Source organism: Sceloporus occidentalis, unplaced genomic scaffold (assembly GCF_023333645.1).
Source record: "Sceloporus occidentalis isolate IW3139 unplaced genomic scaffold, rSceOcc1.0.p SCAF_1, whole genome shotgun sequence".
NCBI lineage: Eukaryota > Metazoa > Chordata > Lepidosauria > Squamata > Phrynosomatidae > Sceloporus > Sceloporus occidentalis.
This window is the reverse complement of record NW_028316981.1, coordinates 10730039-10749897: the sequence shown is the minus strand read 5'-3', so window position 1 is coordinate 10749897 and position 19859 is coordinate 10730039. Positions and strand designations below refer to the sequence as shown.

General features: G+C 42.2%; 1 protein-coding gene and 1 long non-coding RNA gene across 4 annotated transcripts in view; one reads left to right on the top strand and one right to left on the bottom strand.

The window, feature by feature from the left end:
* Window positions 1-2199: 2199 nt before the first annotated feature.
* Window positions 2200-19182, top strand: LOC149320706 (uncharacterized). Of its 3 annotated transcripts, none has more exons than XM_089503120.1 (7): window positions 2200-2480; window positions 5523-5605; window positions 10110-10233; window positions 10524-10606; window positions 11823-11952; window positions 12966-13073; window positions 14105-19182. In XM_089503120.1, the coding sequence occupies exons 1-7, from the start codon at window positions 2456-2458 to the stop codon at window positions 16456-16458; spliced, it is 2907 nt and encodes a 968-aa protein (XP_089359246.1). In that variant the 5' UTR covers window positions 2200-2455; the 3' UTR covers window positions 16459-19182. The 3 variants fall into 3 exon arrangements, with proteins under 3 accessions (XP_089359246.1, XP_089359245.1, XP_089359247.1); XM_089503119.1 differs by having other exon boundaries at window positions 10107-10233; XM_089503121.1 differs by lacking the exons at window positions 2200-2480; window positions 10110-10233 and having other exon boundaries at window positions 5534-5605.
* The window catches only part of LOC149320705 (uncharacterized), a 30822-nt gene continuing 13179 nt past the window's right edge, over window positions 2217-19859 (bottom strand). Inside the window, exon 3 of the long non-coding RNA XR_016279491.1 lies at window positions 2217-2404. This is a non-coding gene — a long non-coding RNA (uncharacterized LOC149320705). The remainder of the gene's footprint in view (window positions 2405-19859) is intronic.

Below are 19859 nucleotides of genomic sequence, written 5' to 3'. Positions count from 1 at the left end.
ATAACAATAATAGTAAATCAGTATGCAGAGAGATCTTGTAGCACCTCTGAGACTAACTGAAAGAAAGAAATTGGCAGAATGAGTTTTCATAAACTTCAGTCTACTTCCTCAGATGCATTAGTCTTGAAGGTGCTACAAGATCTCTCTACGTATTGATTCTACAGACTAACATGACTATATCTTTGTACAACAGTAAATGTTCCTAGTGATTTTTTTAAAGGGTAATGTAAGGATAGTTATAGTAGTCTTTTTGGCAGATTTAACCACTCGGGTAGTTATTTTACTTTTAAAATGTTGTAGCTACCTAAGACCCAGGACAGACTGCCTAGAATCAGCGCAGTATGCCACAAAAGGCCGGTGTGTACTGCGCCTTTTTAAAGTTACTTTACCTCCTCCTCCTAGTAAAAAGATGTTTTAAAATTCAGTGGAGGGGGCAAGGGGACAATTGTTTGGTTGGTATAACAGTAAAGGTTCCTGGTTACTATAGTAAGCATTTGGGCAGATCCCCACCCCACCCCCACGTTTTGTGCCATTGTTTTCTCAGTCGTTTAAAAAACCTACAGAAAATAACAGCAAAGTAAAAAGCAACAGTGTAAAGAGTTGTGTGCTGTCATCATCACTGCAAGTAACATGAAGGGTTACAAGTGTGTACAGTCGGCCTTCCATATCCATGGATTGAAGCAACCATGACTTGAAAATATTCAAAAAATATATACATTCCAAAAAGCAAACCTTGATTTTGCCATTATATATAACGGAAAAGAATTTAATATCCATTGCATTTAATGCAAGTACTTGAGCATCCATGGATTTTGTTATCCATTGGGTACTTGGGACTATACCCCAGTGGATACCAAATACCCATTGTATTTGCATTACACTTCTTCCAACAATCTGAGACTAATTTAACTGCCCAGTGGTGTCACTGGGGTTGGGGTCACTCCAGCACAGTAACTCATATCTCCCCCAGGCAGACAGCCACCCCACAACTCTGGTGAGTGGGTGCTGCTGGCAGAGGGAGGGATCCGGTCTTGGTTGCCTGTCTTTGCCCATGGAGGCGGCCTACCAGTCTTCCACAGTTGCCTCCCTCTGGTCTAATCGGCTCTCTCTTGGTTTTGCAGAAGTGGCGCACATCACTACCAATTCATGGGCTGCATCCAGGGTGACTAGACAGCCTCCTTTTCCAGGACATGTTCTACCTTTCAACCTTCTGTCTAGGAGGAATTCCAAAGCACACACACACACACACACCCATTTCGAGCATGACTGAGAAGTATGGATTTATACAGTCAGCCCTCCATATCCAGAGTTTTTATCCATGGATTCAAGCATCCACAGCTTGAAAATGTTCCAAAAAAAGTATATATTCCAAATATCCTTGACACCTTTAACTGCTATGGCTCCATGGTATGGAATTATAGTTTGTAGTTTTGGGAGGTATTCAGGAGACCAGCGTGGCGTAGTGCTTTGAGAGCCGGATTACGACTCTGGAGGCCAGGGTTCGATTCCCTGCTTGGCCATGAAACCCACTGGCTGACCATGGGCAAGTCACACTCTCTTGGCCTCAGAGGAAGGCAATGGCAAATCTCTGAACAAATCTTGCTAACAAAACCCCATGATTGATACGCCTTAGGGTCATCATAAGTTGGAAAGGACTTGAAAGCACACAAGCGGTGTTTAGCCTTCTCTGTCAGAGAGCTCTGGTGCCACCACAAACTACAAATCTCAGGATCCCACAGCATGGAGCCATGGTAGTTAAAGTGGTGTCAAACTGCATTAAATTGCAGAATGGCAGCAGCCTGTGATTCACAGCAGAAGTTGTATTATGTGTACCACCAATGATTCCCAAACTCTGGTCTTCCAGGCGTTTTGGACTTCAGCTCTCAAAATCCAAGACCATTGGCCAAGATGGCTGAGACTTCTGGGAGCTGAAGTCCAAAACACCCGGGGGACCAAAATCACTGATGTATACGATGCAGGACAAAACTACTTCCCCCAGAATCCTCTGAGCCTGGAAAGGGAAGAAGGGAAAAACTACAAGTCCCAGAGTGCAGAGGGTGGCTTCCTGCCCTCTGACACCCCCCCCAAAAAAAAAAAAAAGATCAGGTTGCTTTGTTAGAGGAGATGGCTGTCTCTGGGGTCTCCTGATAACTGCTGGAAGGGGATGAGATTGACCCCCTGCCCAAGACAGAAACAGGATTCTGCTTTTTTGCTCTTCACACCTGAGAAAAAGGTTGGAGTTGCCTCTGAATCTTGCAGCTGGAGTATGTAAAAGATGAGGGAGAGTAGAAATGGGGAGGGGGGGATGATGATGATGATGATTTCTTCTTTAAATAAAGGTTCCCTCTGTGATCAATAGCCTTGGCTTTGCTCAGCTGGTCACTTTTCCTGAGGAATAGAAGAGCTGCAAGCAGAAGGGAAGATAAAATTTTAACAAAATCCACTTAAAGGAATTATGGCACACCTAAAATCTGAGCAAGGTAAGTGAACAAAGCCCCTTTTGTTTTGGTAGAACATGTTAGAAACTGCTGTGTGTTAAAAATAAATTAGGAGAAATATATGGCAACTTGCGTTTACCCTGTCTCAAAGAGATTGGAAAGAATTCTGAGTGAAAAGGATTTTTCTTCAAAAAATGTGTTTTCAAAATGGAAGAATCAAACTTCTTTGCCTTTTTTCCTCCCAGCAAACCTAGGACCTCTGCCAGATGAAACCTAAGACTGCTTCATCACCTGGTGTGCCCCATTAGATGGCATCCCCTTCCTCTTCAGACAAAAGGGAGATCCAAGGATTGTCTGAGGAAGGCTTACATCCAATGGACTGGTCCCTGCTAGAGTAGACCCATTGAATCAGTGGCATTTACCCATATGTTGATTTACTACTCAGCTATTGATTCCCTAGGTGTACTTTACAGAAGGTTCAAGCCTAAGGTCCAAAACACACTGCAGAAATAATTCAATTTGAGATTTAACTGCCCTGGTTCAATGCTAGGGAATTCTAGGCACTCTAGCTTTGTGAGACATTTAACCTTCTCTATGCGAGAGCTCTGGAACCACAATAAACTGCTGTTCCCAGGATTCCCTAGCACTGAGCCAAGGCAGTTAAAGTGGTCTCAAAACGGATTATTTCTGCAGCCTGTTTTGGACCTAAGTTTCACCTCCCTCTCTCCCTTTACCTGGGGCCCATTCACACTATGCAATTGATAGTGCTATGATTCCACTTTAACTGCCCCAGGTTCCATTCTGGGATTTGCAGTTCAAGAGAGAGACCTTAGCATTCTCAGCCAGAGAGCTGTAGTTCCTCCCCAAAGTGCAAACCTTGGGGTTCCCTAGGATGTTAATATGCTAGTAAAAGGGAAATGATAGTGCTATAACTGTGTAGTCTAAACAAGCCCCTATTTTAGGGGTCATTTTACATGATGAAGAAGATCCAAAGATTTTCAAAGTCTGCACACATTGTTGCGTGCTTTTGGGTTAGCCTAATAACCATATTACCACCATCAACACACACAGACACACGTGCACGTGCGCACATGTGTGTGTGTGCATAGAGTCAGCACATCTACCCTGCTTTTAATTAATTTATTTATTTTTTATTGTGTAAGACATATGCAACATATTAACAGCGAACTCAGTCCTTAGCGCATCTGACTTTATGTCACCAAACTGGACCTGTCCATGCAGAAGAAGGAGATACAGTGGTGTCCATGAATCCAGATTTTAGTCTGCATTTCTTAGCCTATTTCATTCTAATCTCACCCCCTCACAAATAGGAATGAGTGGTAGGTTATTGAGGTTGTGAATCAGCTCCAGGTTTCTATCCAAGTGTCCAAGGACTGATCCAAGGGGCTGATTCAGATTCTTGGATAGCTGAGTTCAGACTAGATCCCAGAGCAGATTCACTGCCCCAATGACCTGGAAGCCACCTACCACCATAGGCTATGGAAGTGTGTTTATAAAATGCAGAAAAATGGCAGTTTAGTATTGGTCCTCCTTAACCCTCAAAGGGCTGTTTTCAAAGAGATAGCTGTGTTGACCTAGAAAAAAAAAGAGGGAAGTGAGAAAGAATCCCGTTTTGGGAAAACGGTGGGATATAAATCCGAGGGGTTTTGTGGCACTTTTAAGACTATGATCCAAAACACACTGCAGAAATAATCTAGTCTGAGACCACGTTAACTGCCCTGGCTCAGTATTAGGGAATCTTGGGGATTATAGTTTATTGTGGCACCAGAGCTCTCTGACAGAGAAGGTGAAATGTCTCGCTAAACTACAGTTTCAAGAATTCCCTAGCATTGAGCCAGGACAGATAAAGTGGTCTCAAACTGGATTATTTCCGCAGTGTGTTTTGGAGCTAGGGCTGTATCTGTACTGCAGAATTAATGGTCTCTGACTCCGCTTTGACCACTCAATAGAATTGCCAGAGTGAAACCTGGCAATGCCTCCTGTACCTTTAATGGTTATGTAGAAGAGGGGATTTCAACAGGTGTTGCTTGTTACATGGTTGCATTACCAGCAACCCCTGCTGAAATTCCTTCTTCTAGACAACTATTAAAGGCATAGGAGCCCTCTCCAGTTTGTTCTCTGGCAACCCCACCACCAAATATTAGTCTGCATTACATGGCTATTAAGCAGTGGTTCCCAGCCTTTGGTCTTCCATTTGTTTCTGACTTAAGATCTCCAGGCAATTTGGCCAACAGTCAAAGATTTTGGGAGTTGAAGTCCAAAATATAAGGGTGCTGATACCTGGTTTTAGTATGAATTTTAACAGAGACTCTTTTGAGGTGCTGAACTCTATTGCCCCAAAGAGATTCAGCACCTTGGACAGCAGAACATTGGTTAAATTTGCTAAAATACAGTAAATCTCTTTGGCTGCTTGAAACCATTTTAACTGTCAAGGTACCATCCTATGGAATCCTGGGATTTGTAGTTTGTTGTGGCACCGGAGCTCTCTGTGAGAGAAGGCTAAACATCTTATAGAACTACAAATCCCAAATAACATGGAGCCATAGCAGTTTAAGCAGTTGTTGTTGTTGCTGTTGAGTGCCTTCATGTCATTTCCAACTTATGGTGACCCTAATGCAAATCTACCTTGGGGTTTTCTTGGCAAAATATGTTCAGAGGTTTACCATTGCCTTCCTTTGAGGTTGAGAGCAAGTGACGTGCCTAAGGTTGCCCAGTGGGTTCCCACGGCTGAGCTGGGAATCGAACCCTGGTCTCCAGAGTCATAGCCAATACTCAAACCACTAGGCCACTGCCTCTCAGATGTTAAAGTGGTGTCTACTTGCATTAATTCTGCAGTGCAGATGCAACCTAAGCTTCAGGAAGCAGGAGTGACAAAAATCTCTTGAGGGCCATATTTGGCTCACATGCACTATGGCTTATCCCCAGTCTGTGACAGTGACTGGCAACACTTCTCCAAGGTTTCAGGTAGTGGCCAGAAGTGGAAATGCCAAGGACTTAATTTTGAATCTATTGGATATAAAGCAACTGATTTTCTGAAATGTTTTGTTTCTTGTACACCCTCAGAGAGCAGAATTATGTCACTGGTTCAATCTGAAATGTCCCCTGCTCCTCCGAGAAGGCATATGGATGCAACTGATCATATACAGGTATGAGATTTATGTGTAATGGAAAATGTCTTCTGGGGCTATAAAAATGCTGTACAGAGCCTGGGAACAATAACTCTATGACTCCCAAGGCATTTTTAAATCATGCTTGTGGGTCCAAATGGATACACCCAGTGGAAATAATGCACAATTTGATCAATGAACTATGTGATTCCCACCCCTGTGTTCAACACCTTTTGGCAGTTGCTGCAAATAAAATAATAATAATAATTCCCAAATCGTTAGCTTTTATAATTCCACGTCAGCTGTGTTTCTGAACCAGTTTTTCTAAGTTTGATAAGGGTTCTGGGGATTTTCTTTTCTTTTTAAATCCAGGTATTTTCTGCTGTGGGCAAAATAATTAAAATGATATATAAAATGTATTTGCAGCTTCCTCCTTAAAAAAAAAAAAGATTACTTTCAGTGCAATCTGAATGTCAAGATTGACTGTAGTAGAGAAACATCCACTAATGTAAAATGTAAATAACACACTATCAGGTCTCCCACATTGCAGAAATAAGCAGTGACACAGCTTAACTGTCATGGTTCCATCCTATGGAATCTTGGGAGTTGTAGTTTGTTATGATACCAGGGCCTCACTGACAGAGAAGGCAAAATGGCTCACAAAAATACAAATCCCAGAATTTAATAGCATGGACCCAGGACAGTCAAAATGGTGTCAAACCACATTAATTCTGCAGTATAGATGCTGCCTAAGACTTGGATTATGAGTTCATTTTCATTTTTCAAGACTTGGATTATGATTCCCAGAATTCTGCCAGTCAAGCAGCTATATTCAAATAATTAACTTTTCCAAGTCATAATCACGACATTAGGAATGGGAATACACAAAAGCCAGCTCCAGAACACTTCTTGGACATTCCATCTTGGATCTGAAAAGAGTGGTGCTTGAACAAAAAAACTTCAAAGGGAGATTGAAAGAAAAACAACAGAACTGCAATATATCCGTAAACTCCAATCCATCAACAGTGGATTGAACAGAGATAATAGCTTTCTGGCAAACTACACACATTATAACACTAGTTAACACCCTAATTTCATGGGGGCTCTCTTGGCCAGCTCATCACAACTTCTTTCTAGTTCCTAGCTAGCGTCACACTATATTCCAATAACTCCCTCCACCACACGCATCTTGGCCTTAGTCCATCCATCTTACATGTATTTGTTAATGCATAATACCTTATGACATCACTGGGGGCCATTCCTAAGTCTCAGGCTTTGGCCGGAAAACCCCAAGGCTGGCAACAGTCCTGAACTGGCAACCCTAGTCCTGAGGCCTGGCCTAGTGAAATCCTCCTCACTCAATCGCCAGCTCAAGAGGGATGCACAAGACAAGCCTATACTGTATAAGGTTTGCCTCAAGTGATGCAAGAAGAGGGTCCCTTGCAAGATCTCCAACTCCTACAAGACCTCATTTCTCATGGGAACCCCAAAACCAAGGAAAATCTCATGATGACAGTCCAGCAGCTACAGCAATAGTAGCAATTTAGTGCTGTAAGCACACTGCTAAGAGCCAGAGGAGGGAAAGTGGGCAGGTTGCCCTCTTAACAATGGACACCACACATACACACCTAGCATTTGTCACATAAATGTGAGGCCATTTTTGCTACATACCTAATGCTCAGGGGTCCAACTGTTGCAAGCATGGCTGTCAGTCAAAATGTGGGATTTGGGGAATCCTGTATTACAGCAATACAGGATAGGATTTTCAGCTCTTTAAATAAGGGACATTCTATATAAAATGGGAAATCCTAGCCAAGATTAGGATTGCCAGGTCAGGAGAATAATAGTACAGGTTGCATCTCCCTTATCCAAAATGCATGAGGCCAGATGTGTTTTGGATTTTGGAGTTTTTTGGATTTTGGAATATTTGCTTATACATAATAAGATAATTTGGAGATGGAACCAAAGTCTAAATATGAAATTCATTTATGTTTCATATGCACCTTATAAACATAGCCTGAAGGAAATTTTATACAGGTAATGTTTTAATATTTTTTTGCATGAAACAAAGTTCATGTACACTGAACCATCAGAAAGCAAAGGGGTCCTGATCTCAAACACCCATGTGGACTGGGGGGGGGGGGGAGGAGGTTAAGAGGTGACATGATGACCATGTTTAAATATTTGAATGGATGTCATATTGAAGATGAAACAAGCTTGTTTTCTGCTGCTCCAGAGAATAGGATACAAAGCAATGGATTCAAACTACAGGGAAAAAAAGATTCCACTTAAACATTAAGAAGAACTTCCTGCACCCAAGTTATAAAGGATCTAATTACAAATTTATTAACAGCGGCGAGATTAATGATAGCAAAAAAGTGGAAAGACCAGGGAGATTTACAAATACAAGATTGGTATAGAGAGATTTGGCAAATAGCAATTAATGATAAGTTAACTAGTGAAATTAAGTTTAGAAGAGGAATAATCAAGAGAAATGATTTCGAAGCAATATGGAAAACATTTGTACAAAAAGTTTTAGGAAAAGAAGGCGGTGTTTTACCACCAGAGGAAGAGTTACAATTCTGGAGACAGAGTAATAAGAAGACAGGCTCGGGTGATGGGGAGCACTTGGGGGAAGGGGGGAATTATGAAAAATATATGATGAAAAGAAATATGAATTAAAGTTAGATAAAGTAGTAAAGAATGGAATATAAAGGGATATATTTTATGTATGGGGAATATAATGTAAAAGTCTTTTTTATATATTATTGTAAGGTGAATTTAATCAATATTTTATCAATTTATTATAATAACATGTATCAATTTCATTCTACCAATAAAATAATTTAAAAAAAAAAAGAAGAACTTCCTGACAGTAAGAGCTGTCCAACAGTGGAACACGCTCCCTCGAACTGGTGGAGTCTCTTTTTTTGGAGGTTTTTAAACAGAGGCTGGATGACCATCTGTCAGGATTGCTTTGATTGTGTGTTCCTGCATGGCAGAACAGGGTTGGAATGGATAGCCTTTGGGGGTCTCTTCCAACTCTTATGATTCTATGCTTTTGGAATATTTTGGAAATTCGGAAGTCTGGATAAGGGAGAGTCAGCCTGTAATACTAATAACAACAGCAGCAGTAACAAGAAAGGCAGCACATCAAGTATTATCATTAACGGTTCTTACCCACTTGTCCCTATTGATTGAGGTGAGGAAGTGTGACAGCTTAAAATACTTATATACAAGTCGACCTCATGTATAAGTCGAGGGAAGGTTTCAGGGTCAAAATCATGGATTTTGATATGACCCATGGATAAGTTGGGGGTAAAACATAGGGGGCTATAACAACGGATGGAAAGGGGGGAAACACCCTGGACCTCTCCTGACCACATGACATCACTTCCCAGGTGCTGGAGAAGAGGTTTTAACATTGGGTTGGAAGGGAAGCAAAGGCTTTCAAATCAGACTGGGAACCTCTTTCACACACACACACACACACACACACACACACACACACGCACAACCTCCTGCCTCAAGGCATAAAGAGTGGGGAAGAGTGGGGAGTGTATTGACCCTTGTATAAATCAACCCAGGATTTTAGGGTGAGTTTTGGGGCATAACTATCTCGATTTATATACAGTAACACCAGATAAATGAGCATATAAAACCAATTCACATTCAAAAAGAAGCAATTCAAACTTTAAAACTCATAATCTAAAAATCCTCTTTCTAGGCCTGGCAGAGGATGATCCCCAGGCCCTGGAATTCCAATGAGACCGAGGGATAACCTGACAGTATACTGTTATTCGAAAAATACAGTATACTCTTATTCGAAAAATACTAAATCCAACAAATGAGGAAAATGTATACAGAAATACTTTTCAAGGAGACAGAGTCATCCTCTTCCATGCCCTGAGGACTGAAGGAGAGGGATCAAACCCTGAGATCTGGGAACCCTCACCTAGTGTAGACACAGTTCAAAGACCTATCTGTGTTAGTTTGAAAAATCAGTATACAAAGGGATCTTGTAGCACCTTGGAAACTAATGGAAAGAAAGAAGCTGGTAGCATGAGCTTTCACAGACTGCTTTGAATCTGCTTTCTGTTGGCTTAAGTCTACAAAAGCTCATGCTACCAGCTTTCTTTTCGTTAGTCTCAAAGGTGTTACAAGATCCCATTCCATACTAGCTAGACACAGGGCATGTTCCCTGTGGGGAAAAGGCAGGGCAGCCAAATTTCCTAACTGCAAAGGCAGTCATGAAAAAATAAAAGCTCAAAGCACTTACACTGCTTCTTGGGCATGCTAAAAATTGAGGACATTTTGAAAGTCCTCCTGGACAGAAGTTTTAAAAGTAAGGCGTGTAATGAAAAAGGAGGACATCAAGTCACCCTGAGAAATGGCAAACTTTGCTGTCCTTTTATCTCTTTGACTTTGCCACTGAGGACAAGGGTGGAGGGGAGCAAAGTTTGGTTTGCTGCCTGTTGCTTGGCCACTGAGAGGATTTTTGAGACACTGGAGATATGCTAAGGACCGTTTGTTCTTTTAGCAGACTATATCCTTTGAAGATGTTGCCGTCTACTTCTCCAAGGTGGAATGGGCCCTCCTGAATCCCTACCAAAGAGCCTTTTATAGGGAAGTCATGATGGAGAATTACAGGAGCGTAGTCTCCTTGGGTAAGCAGCTCTCCCCCTTTCTTTATTCACAGGATGAGGACTGAGGAGTTCTTGAAGAAGCATCAAAATTATTTTAACATTTACATCCTCCATTTTCACTAGCATAGGTGGCTCTTCACTCTCCACCTTTACTCCCACAAAAACCCTGTACGGTGGGTCAGTTTGGGAGGAAGGGGAATGGCATTACGGATGGAACATGTGTCTCTGGTTTAGCTGTATTTTATTTTAACCTATTTTATAAACTGCCTTGAGTCCATATTGAACTTACTTTGCCCTTCCTATGCACACAGAGAGGGGAATGACGCCGCTGGTCCAGTCAGAATTGTCTCCTCTTCATCTAAGCAGACAAATGGATGCTGTGAATCCTGCTCAGGTATGAAATTTTCCAGACAAAGACTAATTCATAGAATCATAGAGTTAGAAGGGTCCACAAGGGCTATCCTATCCATCTCCCTTCTTTTTCTTAAGGCACACTTAAGAGTTACAGTTACAGAAAGCATCTGGGGTAGCTGTGTTGGCCATATAGCAAATACAATAATATCCAAACAATGATACTTATGGGTCCTACCAAAATGCACAATTACATGTTGCAAGTATTTGAAGTCACACTGGCTTCTTCATCAGGCAAGAGTAAAAAATTGAAGATGTTAGTCATAGGCCTGCATTTTCTATTTCTGGTTTTAGTTCAGATAGTAGGGAGGGCTATCTGCAGGCTGGCACCTTCCCCCTTTGGCCATGTGGTCACTGGTAGATTCTCAAATTCAAGGAAATTTAATTTCCAAGGAAAAACATCTGGATTCCAAGGAAACATCTTCTTTGAATTGCAAATGGACATTACATTTCCTTGACTGCTACGAGGGATCCAGAAAGTTTGTGCTTGTGTCCAACTGGTCATTTCATTGAGCAATTGCTCTCTGATGCTGAGCATCATTAAAATGTGTCATAGCTTAAGGTTATCTGTGCTCAAATAATGGGATAAAACCCATGATCATGGGAGCTGTTGGAGAAACACAGCAAGGTTTGAGGCTGGTGACAAAGGAGCCAGGGTGGATTTCTGTAGCCGAAACGCTTATGCTCCATGTGGTCATGTAGGATTGTGGCCCTTGTAGCCACGGGACAAGCACAGCCCCATGCTCTGTCAGTCTTCCTTGCCAAAGCGTTACATGGAACTGAACGTGCGCAACCACCCGCATAAGTTAGTATTCCCTGTAGGGAAGACAAACTTAAGAGCCTTATCGTATTATTAAACAAACTTGGCAAGCAAATGAAAAGATGCATGTTTTTTTTTCTCTTCCTCCAAACGACTTACATTTTCTTCAGGTTGTAAAAGCATAGGAGAGCATTGTAAAAGCATCATTTTTGCCAAACGGATTATTTCAGCTTGGCAAATAGGACACTTTTATGACACTTATACGATCCTCTCCCACAGTTTTACAAATGGAAGAGAACAACATCATGCAAAGGGAATTTTAAAAGCACGCATCTTTTCGTTTGCCTGCCAAGTTCATTTCATAATGCAATAAGGCTCTAAGTTATATACCTGTGGCTTTGCTTCTGAGTGGACACTGACGGAAGACTTGTTGTCCTAGCTGAAACCAGTGAATTTTGAAGACGTGGCCGTGTATTTCACAGAAGGTGAATGGGCCCTCCTGGATCAAGACCAAAGAGCCTTCTACAGGGATGTCATGCTAGAGAATTACGGGAATGTAGCCTCTTTAGGTAAGGAGACTTTTTCATCACTTGGGTGGTGAACTGTGAGAGTTTGAAGCAATCGTAGTGTTGTGTCGGTGAGGTGGAGAGACCACTTTGGCTTCTACTGGTAACTTTATAAAGATATCTAAGCTGCTCGACCTATTTGTGGAGGTAGAGCCAGCTTGGTGAATTGGTTTGAGCCTTGGACTGCCAACTCTGGAGGCCAGGGTTCAAATCCTTGTTTGTCGGTGGAAACTGACTGTGTGACCTTGGGCAAGCCACACTCTCTCAGCCTCAGAGGAAGGCAAAGGCAAACCCCCTCTGAACAAATCTTGCCTGTGATAGGGTTGGAAACAACTGAAAGGCACACAACAACAACAAAGAGTTCAGCACTTTGGATAACACTTGTAATATTCAGCCTGAAACCCAGATTGGTTAGCCTAACTTAACCAAGTAAGTACAATAACATCCAAAATCTACAAAACAGTGATACCTTTATTGGGACAACCAAAATGCATAAAATACTTCAATACTTTTGAAGCTCCACTGGCTTCTTCATCTGACAAAGGTGATAAGAATCATACAGGAGAAAAACATTATAAAATGGCAATGTTAGTCATAGGCTAGCATTTTCTCAAGGTAGTGTTGGTGTTGTTGTTGGTGGTGTTGGTGTTAGAGGAATGATTATCTGTGCAAGCGGGTCCCTCTTCCTCCTGGCCCTGTAGCACTGGGAACAAAGCCATCCAAGGTCCTGGAGATAAAATTTGAATTCCATTAGCAATGCAAATGGTATTTGTTCTGAGATCCCAGCTGTGAAGTCATAGCCCCTTTTGTTAGGCAGAAAACATTCAACCAAGATGCCAGAATCTGTCCCCTTGGAAAGCTCCTTTCAAGTTCAAATCCACCGCCCATTTTGGCATGAAAGAAGCAAGTTGGTGCTTGTTTCCAATAAATATATGTTGGGGTTGGTTTGTACTGCTACACTGCATTCCTCCTGACTTTTTCTTGTTCTCTCCTCTTTGCCCTGTGGAAACAACCAGTCCTGGAGTCTGATCTAGCTTTCCAGAGGGAACAAGAGGAAGACCTGCGGCACACCCACCTTGAAGACTCAGACGACACAGGGGTAGCCCAGTCAGACAGCCACTCAGGTAAATGGATCAGGGTGTTATTTAGACTGAATCTGCATTGCAGAATTAATGCAGTTTGACATAGGATGGAGCTATGGTAGCTTTTTGTGCTCCCTAGAGGCCGGATTGGTGCTGCAGCATGCAGTTGCTGCGGTACCGATCTAACCATTAAAGGGGCGGCTAAATGCCGCCCATCTGTCGAGTCCCTGTGTCCCCCAATGGAGATTCTTAAAACTGAACTTGTCACCTCATCACCATGCCCACATGTTTTGCATTTCGACTTGTTCATTCATAGCTTCCAAGGCCTGTTCCTAGGCACTTCATTCCATGCATCTGATGAAGCAGACCTAAGCCTATAAAAGCTTATACTACCAACTTATTTTTCTCAGTTAGTCTCAAAGGTGCTACAAGACCCCTTTGCATAACCAGTGGAGGACAAAATGTGGCCCAAAGGCTGTATGTGGCTCACAGAGCTGTTTTGTAGTCTCAAGAGATCTCAGGACAATATTTAAAAAAATGTTTTGGCCCCCAAATGCCTTCAGACTCCCCTCTAAAGGGGTCGGGCACCCTGAGCCATTTTAGACCTAGGAGAGGGTTTTCTTTAAAAGAAAGAAAGAGGAAAGGAAAGGATAGGATAGGAAAATGAGTCAGGAAAAGCTTTTGGGTCATTTCCTGCTGTAAAAAAAAGCTTTTTTTCTGAGCCTCAAATGACCTAGAGGAAAAGGGACCCCCCCCTCAAATATGTAAACATGTCCCTCATGATCTCTAGAGGATATTGGGAGCATTTGGGGGCAATTGTTTTGGCAGGGGGTTATAGTGCAGTCCTTCAAGGTCTTCTGGGGGAGCAATGCAGCCCCCTAACTCCTAAAAGTTGCCTACTCCTGAACTAGACTAACATGGGGAAAAATACTGTCCATGTGTTTGTGAGATGCATATTGGAGGGAAATCCACATCTCGTATAATTTCTAGTCTAATTATCATTAGGTTCTGCTTTCTAGGGTTCTTTCTCTCTCAGATTTAGGAGCCAATCCTATTTGTATTTCTACCATCAGGGAACCCTAGGAAAACACAGGTTTGTCCAGAGTGTGCTCGATGCTTCACCCTAAAATTGGCTCTTGCCAGACATCAGAGGATCCATACAAGAGAGAAGATCCAAGACATCTCAAAGGGTGGTGAATACTTCAGTCAACATTTGGAACATGTGAACCATCATCAAACCACACCTAGTGAAAAAACACATCATCAGTACTCAAAGTGTGGGGAGTTGTTTGCTGATCAGTTTGGCCTTTTGGCCCATGAAAAGGCCCACACTGGAAAGAATCCATATAAATGTTCAGAATGTGGGAAGTGTTTTGCTAAAAATTCAGAGCTTCAGATTCACTGGAAATCTCATGTCGGCATGAAACTCTTTAAATGCTTAGAGTGTGGAAAACATTTTGCTGTCCAGTCATCGCTGGTGTGCCATCAGAGAGTCCATAAGAAAGAAAGGCCCCATAAGTGCTTGGAATGTGGGAAATGTTTTCTCCACAGAACAAAACTTATGCGACATCAGAGAATCCACACAGGGGAAAGACCCTATGAATGTTTCAAATGTGGAAAATGTTTTTCTGAGAAATCCATTCTTTTAAGACATCAGGCAATTCACAATACAGAGAGACCGCATAAATGTGTGGAGTGTGGAAAATGTTTTGCTTTATCATCACAACTTGTAATTCATCAGAAGATCCATACACAAAAGAGTTCTTATAAATGCACAGAATGTGGGCGATGCTTTTCCCAAAAGCAACACCTTCACAGACATCAAAAAGTCCACACAGGAGAAAAACCATACAAATGCTTAGAATGTGGGAAATGTTTTTCTGAGAAGTCACATGTTACCATCCACCAGAGAACCCATACAGGAGAGAGACCTTATAAATGTGTGGAGTGTGGAAAATGTTTTCCCCAAAATTCGCACCTTCGTATACATATGAGAGTCCATGCTGTAGAGAAGCCCTACAAATGCCTGGAGTGTGGCAAATGTTTTCTCAAAAAACCGTATCTGAACAGACATCAGAAAGTCCACACAGGTGAGAAAGCACATAAATGCTTGGAGTGCGGGAAATATTTTTCACAGATAGCAAACCTTCACAAACACCAGAGAATCCACACAAGAAAGAAAATATATCAATGCTGGGAATGTGGGGAATGTTTTGGTCACCAGTCAGCTGTTGTAACACACCAGAGTGTTCATGCTGGAGTGAGGATGTACAAATGTACAGAGTGTGGGAAATGTTTTGTAGAGAAATCAAATCTTGAAAAACATCAGAAAGTCCACATAGAAGAAAAACCATATGAATGCTTGGATGGTGAGACCCTCTTCACTCACCAATCAGACCTTGGCAGCCAAACAATACACACAAAAAAGAGACCCCATGTATGCTTAGAGTGTGGGAAAGGTTTTCCCCGGAAACAGAACCTCGAGGTGCACCAGAGTATCCACACGGGAGAAAAACCCCATAAATGCTTGGAATGTGGCAAATGTTTTTCTCATACATCACAGCTTCGTAAACACCAGGGAGTTCACACAGGGGAGAAACGCCATAAATGTTCAGAGTGTGGCAAATGTTTTCGTGAGAAATCCTACCTTCATATACACCAGAGACTCCACACAGGAGAGAAACCTCATAAATGCTTGGAATGTGGCAAGTGTTTTCGTGATAAATCGTATCTTCGTGTACATCAGAGACGCCACACAGGAGAGAAACCCCATAGATGCCCAGAGTGTGGGAAATGTTTTCTTTTGAAATCAAGCCTTGACGAACATTGGAAGACACACACAGGAGAGGAGCCAAGTAAATGTTCGGAGTGCGGAAAATCTTTTTCCAAGAAATCACTGCTTCGGCGACACCAGACAGTCCACACAGGAGAGAAACCCCATCAATGCTTGGAGTGCGGCAAATGTTTCCGTGAGAAATCATATCTTCACATACATCAGAGAGTGCACACAGGGGAGAAACCACATCAGTGTTTGGAATGTGGAAAATCTTTTTTCATGAAATCATACCTTCATGTCCATCAGAGGGTCCACACAGGAGAAAAACCATATCAATGCTTGGAGTGTGGCAAATGTTTTTCCCAAAAATCAAGCCTTGTGACTCACCAGAGAGTTCATATAAAGAGAGACCCCGTAAATGCTTGGAGTGTGGGCATTGGAGAGTCCACTGAAGGGAAGAACCAGGCTAATGGTTGGTGTATGGAAGATGTTTCCCGCAGCAACTACTGTTTTGTAGATACCAGCTTCGCAGATACCAGAGAAGCTGCACATGAGGAAAGTCCCATCAATGCCTGGAGTGTAGCAAATATTTTCTTTGGAAGTCATGCTTTTGTGTATAACATAGAGTCTACATCCAAAAACTCTCCCTAAATTCTTAGAATGTGTGAAATTCATGAGAAGTATTGAAGCCTCCGCACAAGAGAAAAAGTCTCATTTTACTTATATGTACTTCACCTTTTCGCCCAAACAAGGTGCTCAAGAGGGCAGTGTGGACAATGTTTTTCTTGGAAATGTCCCCATTCTAGACACCAGCGATCCCACACAGAAGAGAATCCATTTAAATGCTCGAGTGTGGCAGATGCTTTTTGCCTAAAATCATATTTCAGGATTCTGTATTTCAGGATTCAAACAAAGCAAAGCCCTGTCAATACGAGTGTAGGAAATGTTTTCTTTCGAAATCAAGCCTTAAAAACATTGGAAAAGAGGCCAGTATTAAATTCTATATAAACTTGTGATTTTATGTTGTTTTATATGGTTTGGTTAGCACATCTGTAATCTGCTTTGAGAATCTTAGGATAAAGGGCAGGTTAATACATTGGCAACCAATCCACCAACCAAAGTGCTTTCCCTCAGAAATCAGTTCCCTAAATGCCACAGAATCTGCAGATGATAGAAAGCCATAGTTTATGCTGACTTACCAGACATTCTCCAGAAGAGGAAAACTTCCTGAAATGCTTGGAAAATGAGAATTTCAGCTGCTGAGTACAAACATTAGCAGTCTGTGGAATATGGGGGAATTGTTTTCCAGAGAAGGCTTTCAAGCTTTGTTGCACACTGGGCAGGATGTTATCAATTTTACATAATCTTTTCCAATCTCAAAGTTTGTAAAACGCTTCTCTCGAAAAAGTTGCATCCCTTTGGGTGAGAAGATACACAGCATAAACTGGATGGGATGAACACATGAACCTTTCTTTTTTAAAAAAATCCTTAAACCTTGAATTATATGGCAAGAGGCAGACTCAAAACATGAAAGGTGAGTGGACTACATTAATATCTAAAGTGGTGATGAGAACCAGAAACTGTAACTCATGGGCAGAGAACTTGCTGGTCTGGTAGAAAGCCTCCATAGACTAGTGTAGGTGAGAGGCTTCTTGGTCACTGCTGAACTAGCTCCTCAGTTGCTGCTCCCAAGGGAAGGAAGGACTCTCAATCCAAGAAAGGTGAAGAATCTACCCTAGATCATCATCATCATTCTCCTCCTCTCCCAGATCTGTGCCTTCCCCACACAGCTTCAAGTCATCCCCTGGTGCAAACATTATTTCTTCTGTTGCATCTACTCTCAGCCTGTTACATGAAAGTAAACAGGAGCAGCAGCACAGCTCTGACCTGCCAGCCAGGTCCTGGCAAAAGTTTCAAAGCTTAAGCAGGGTCCTAAATGTGAAAGCTCATTTTTTTGCCCCCGCATGTTCTAATTCTTCATCTTCACCACAATCCTAAAAGGGTGATCTTTCGCTTGTCTTTCTTGTATGCTAATACCACTGTTGCCCCCTTTCCCTCACCATCCGTCTGGATCTTTTCACTGCCCCCAGGGGCCTAAAGGAGGAGAACCAAATTGTTGCTGTGTGCCTTTGAGTCGTTTCCAACTTACAGTGATGCTAACACAGTGATTTCCAAAGTGGATGACATGCCTTGTATCACCCACTTTAGAAATCACTGCCTTAGGGTTACCATAAGTTGGAAATGAATCAAAGGCGCCCAGTGACCACAATTTAGTGCATGGTTGTCCTCCTTTGGACCTTCAGATGTCTTGGATGTCAACTTCCAGAAGCCTCAGCCACTATGACTAATTCTCAGGCACTCAGAAGTCTAAACTATCTGGAGAAACAAAAGTTGAGAATAGGATGAGGGGGTGACAAGAGGTCCAACAGAAGGAACATGTACACTTCTGTACACTTTTGGAAAGACACATTAAAGAGCCAGTTTGTGGGAGAGCTGTGTTGTGTAGCGATTAGAGTACTAGGTTAGCAGCATCTAGTTCAGTGATTCCCAAATTTTGGTCCTCCAGGTGTTTTGGACTTAACTCCAGCCAATTTGACCAACAGTCAGGAATTCTGGGAACTGAAGCCCAAAACGCCTGGAGGACCAAAGTTTGGGAACCATTAGCCTAGTTGCTACTAAACCATGAAACTCTTCCAGGGAGGCCTCAAATCTCTTATCTTTCTTACCCTGACCTATCTCACAGGGTTCTGTTGTTAAAGTGAGTAGAAGGAAGACGGGGAGAGCCGTGTACTCCATTTTGAGTTTGACGGAGGGAAAGCAAGATAGGCATTCAATGTACTTGTTAAATGAATAACTATATACTTGGCCAATATGTTGTAAGCTACTTTTCTAACCCTTTGGGACCATGGGGAAAAGCCAGTGTTACCTGAATGGGCATCTCCTCATACAGAGATGTTTTTCTGTTGCCTTTTTTGCTTACCCTGGAGAGTCCCCTAAACCTGTGGGGTAAATCTGGGGACAGACAAGGGGGCTTCTGAATGGAAAATTTAACCTATCCCTGTTGTGCCTGTTCAGATGACGGAAGGAGACCTTTGCCTACAACCCACTGGCTATCCTTGTTTGTTGCATCCTGTCCCCATTTCTTTTTCGTAGAGATTTTGTGATGTTGCAATGTACGTAGTCGTACTTCAATAAAATTAAATTTTAAAGAAGGAGTCAGAAGGGGGAAGGAAACTCCTTTCACAAATACTGAGCTTTACTGCCCTTTTAGTGTGTAATGTCACTGTATTTACATCTGATTTTTTTTTAAAAATGTAAACTCTGATGGAAATGTGACTGAAGGACGGTATTTAAAATGCCCTGTAATAAATAACCAGTGAGCCAAAAGACTCCCTTGTCACCACTGCCTTTTTTCTTTTTCTTTCTCTCTCTTTTTAAGCTAAGTTGGGTTTAGTGTCTGGAAAAAGTTTCTTTTTTGGATGACAACTCCCAGAGTCTCCCAGGCAGCAAGGCTAATGGCCCTCCATAACCCTGGGAGTTTATCACACTGGGGCTAATTTCGGCATTAAAGAGAGATTAAAGCACATTGAAAACAACCCGCAAATAAAGCAGTTGCGCAAATAGTGATGTTGGAAATGCACTGTCACTGAAATCCTGAAAGTAAAAAGATGCGTGTTCATGCTTCTTTGTGACTACTTTAATGCCAGGCTTTGTGTGACATCGTGTGAAATCGTTTTGTGTAGTTCCATGTGATAAACCTCCTGGGAACTTTAGCCCAAAACATAACGTTTCCAAGCTCTGTTTGGGTCATGCCCTACTGCTACCTTGTTGGTAGAAGCACTGAGATGACAGAGCTGGATCTATTTGGGAGAGGAAGGGGGAGATTGGGGTGTCCAGGAGCCCAGTCACACTATAGAATTATAGCACTATGATTCCACATTAACTGCCATGGTTCCGTCATATGAAATCCTGGGATTTGCAGTTTAGGGAGGGAGGCATTTGGGATTCTCAGCCAGAAAAATGTGGTGGATCCCTAAACTGCCAATCTCAGG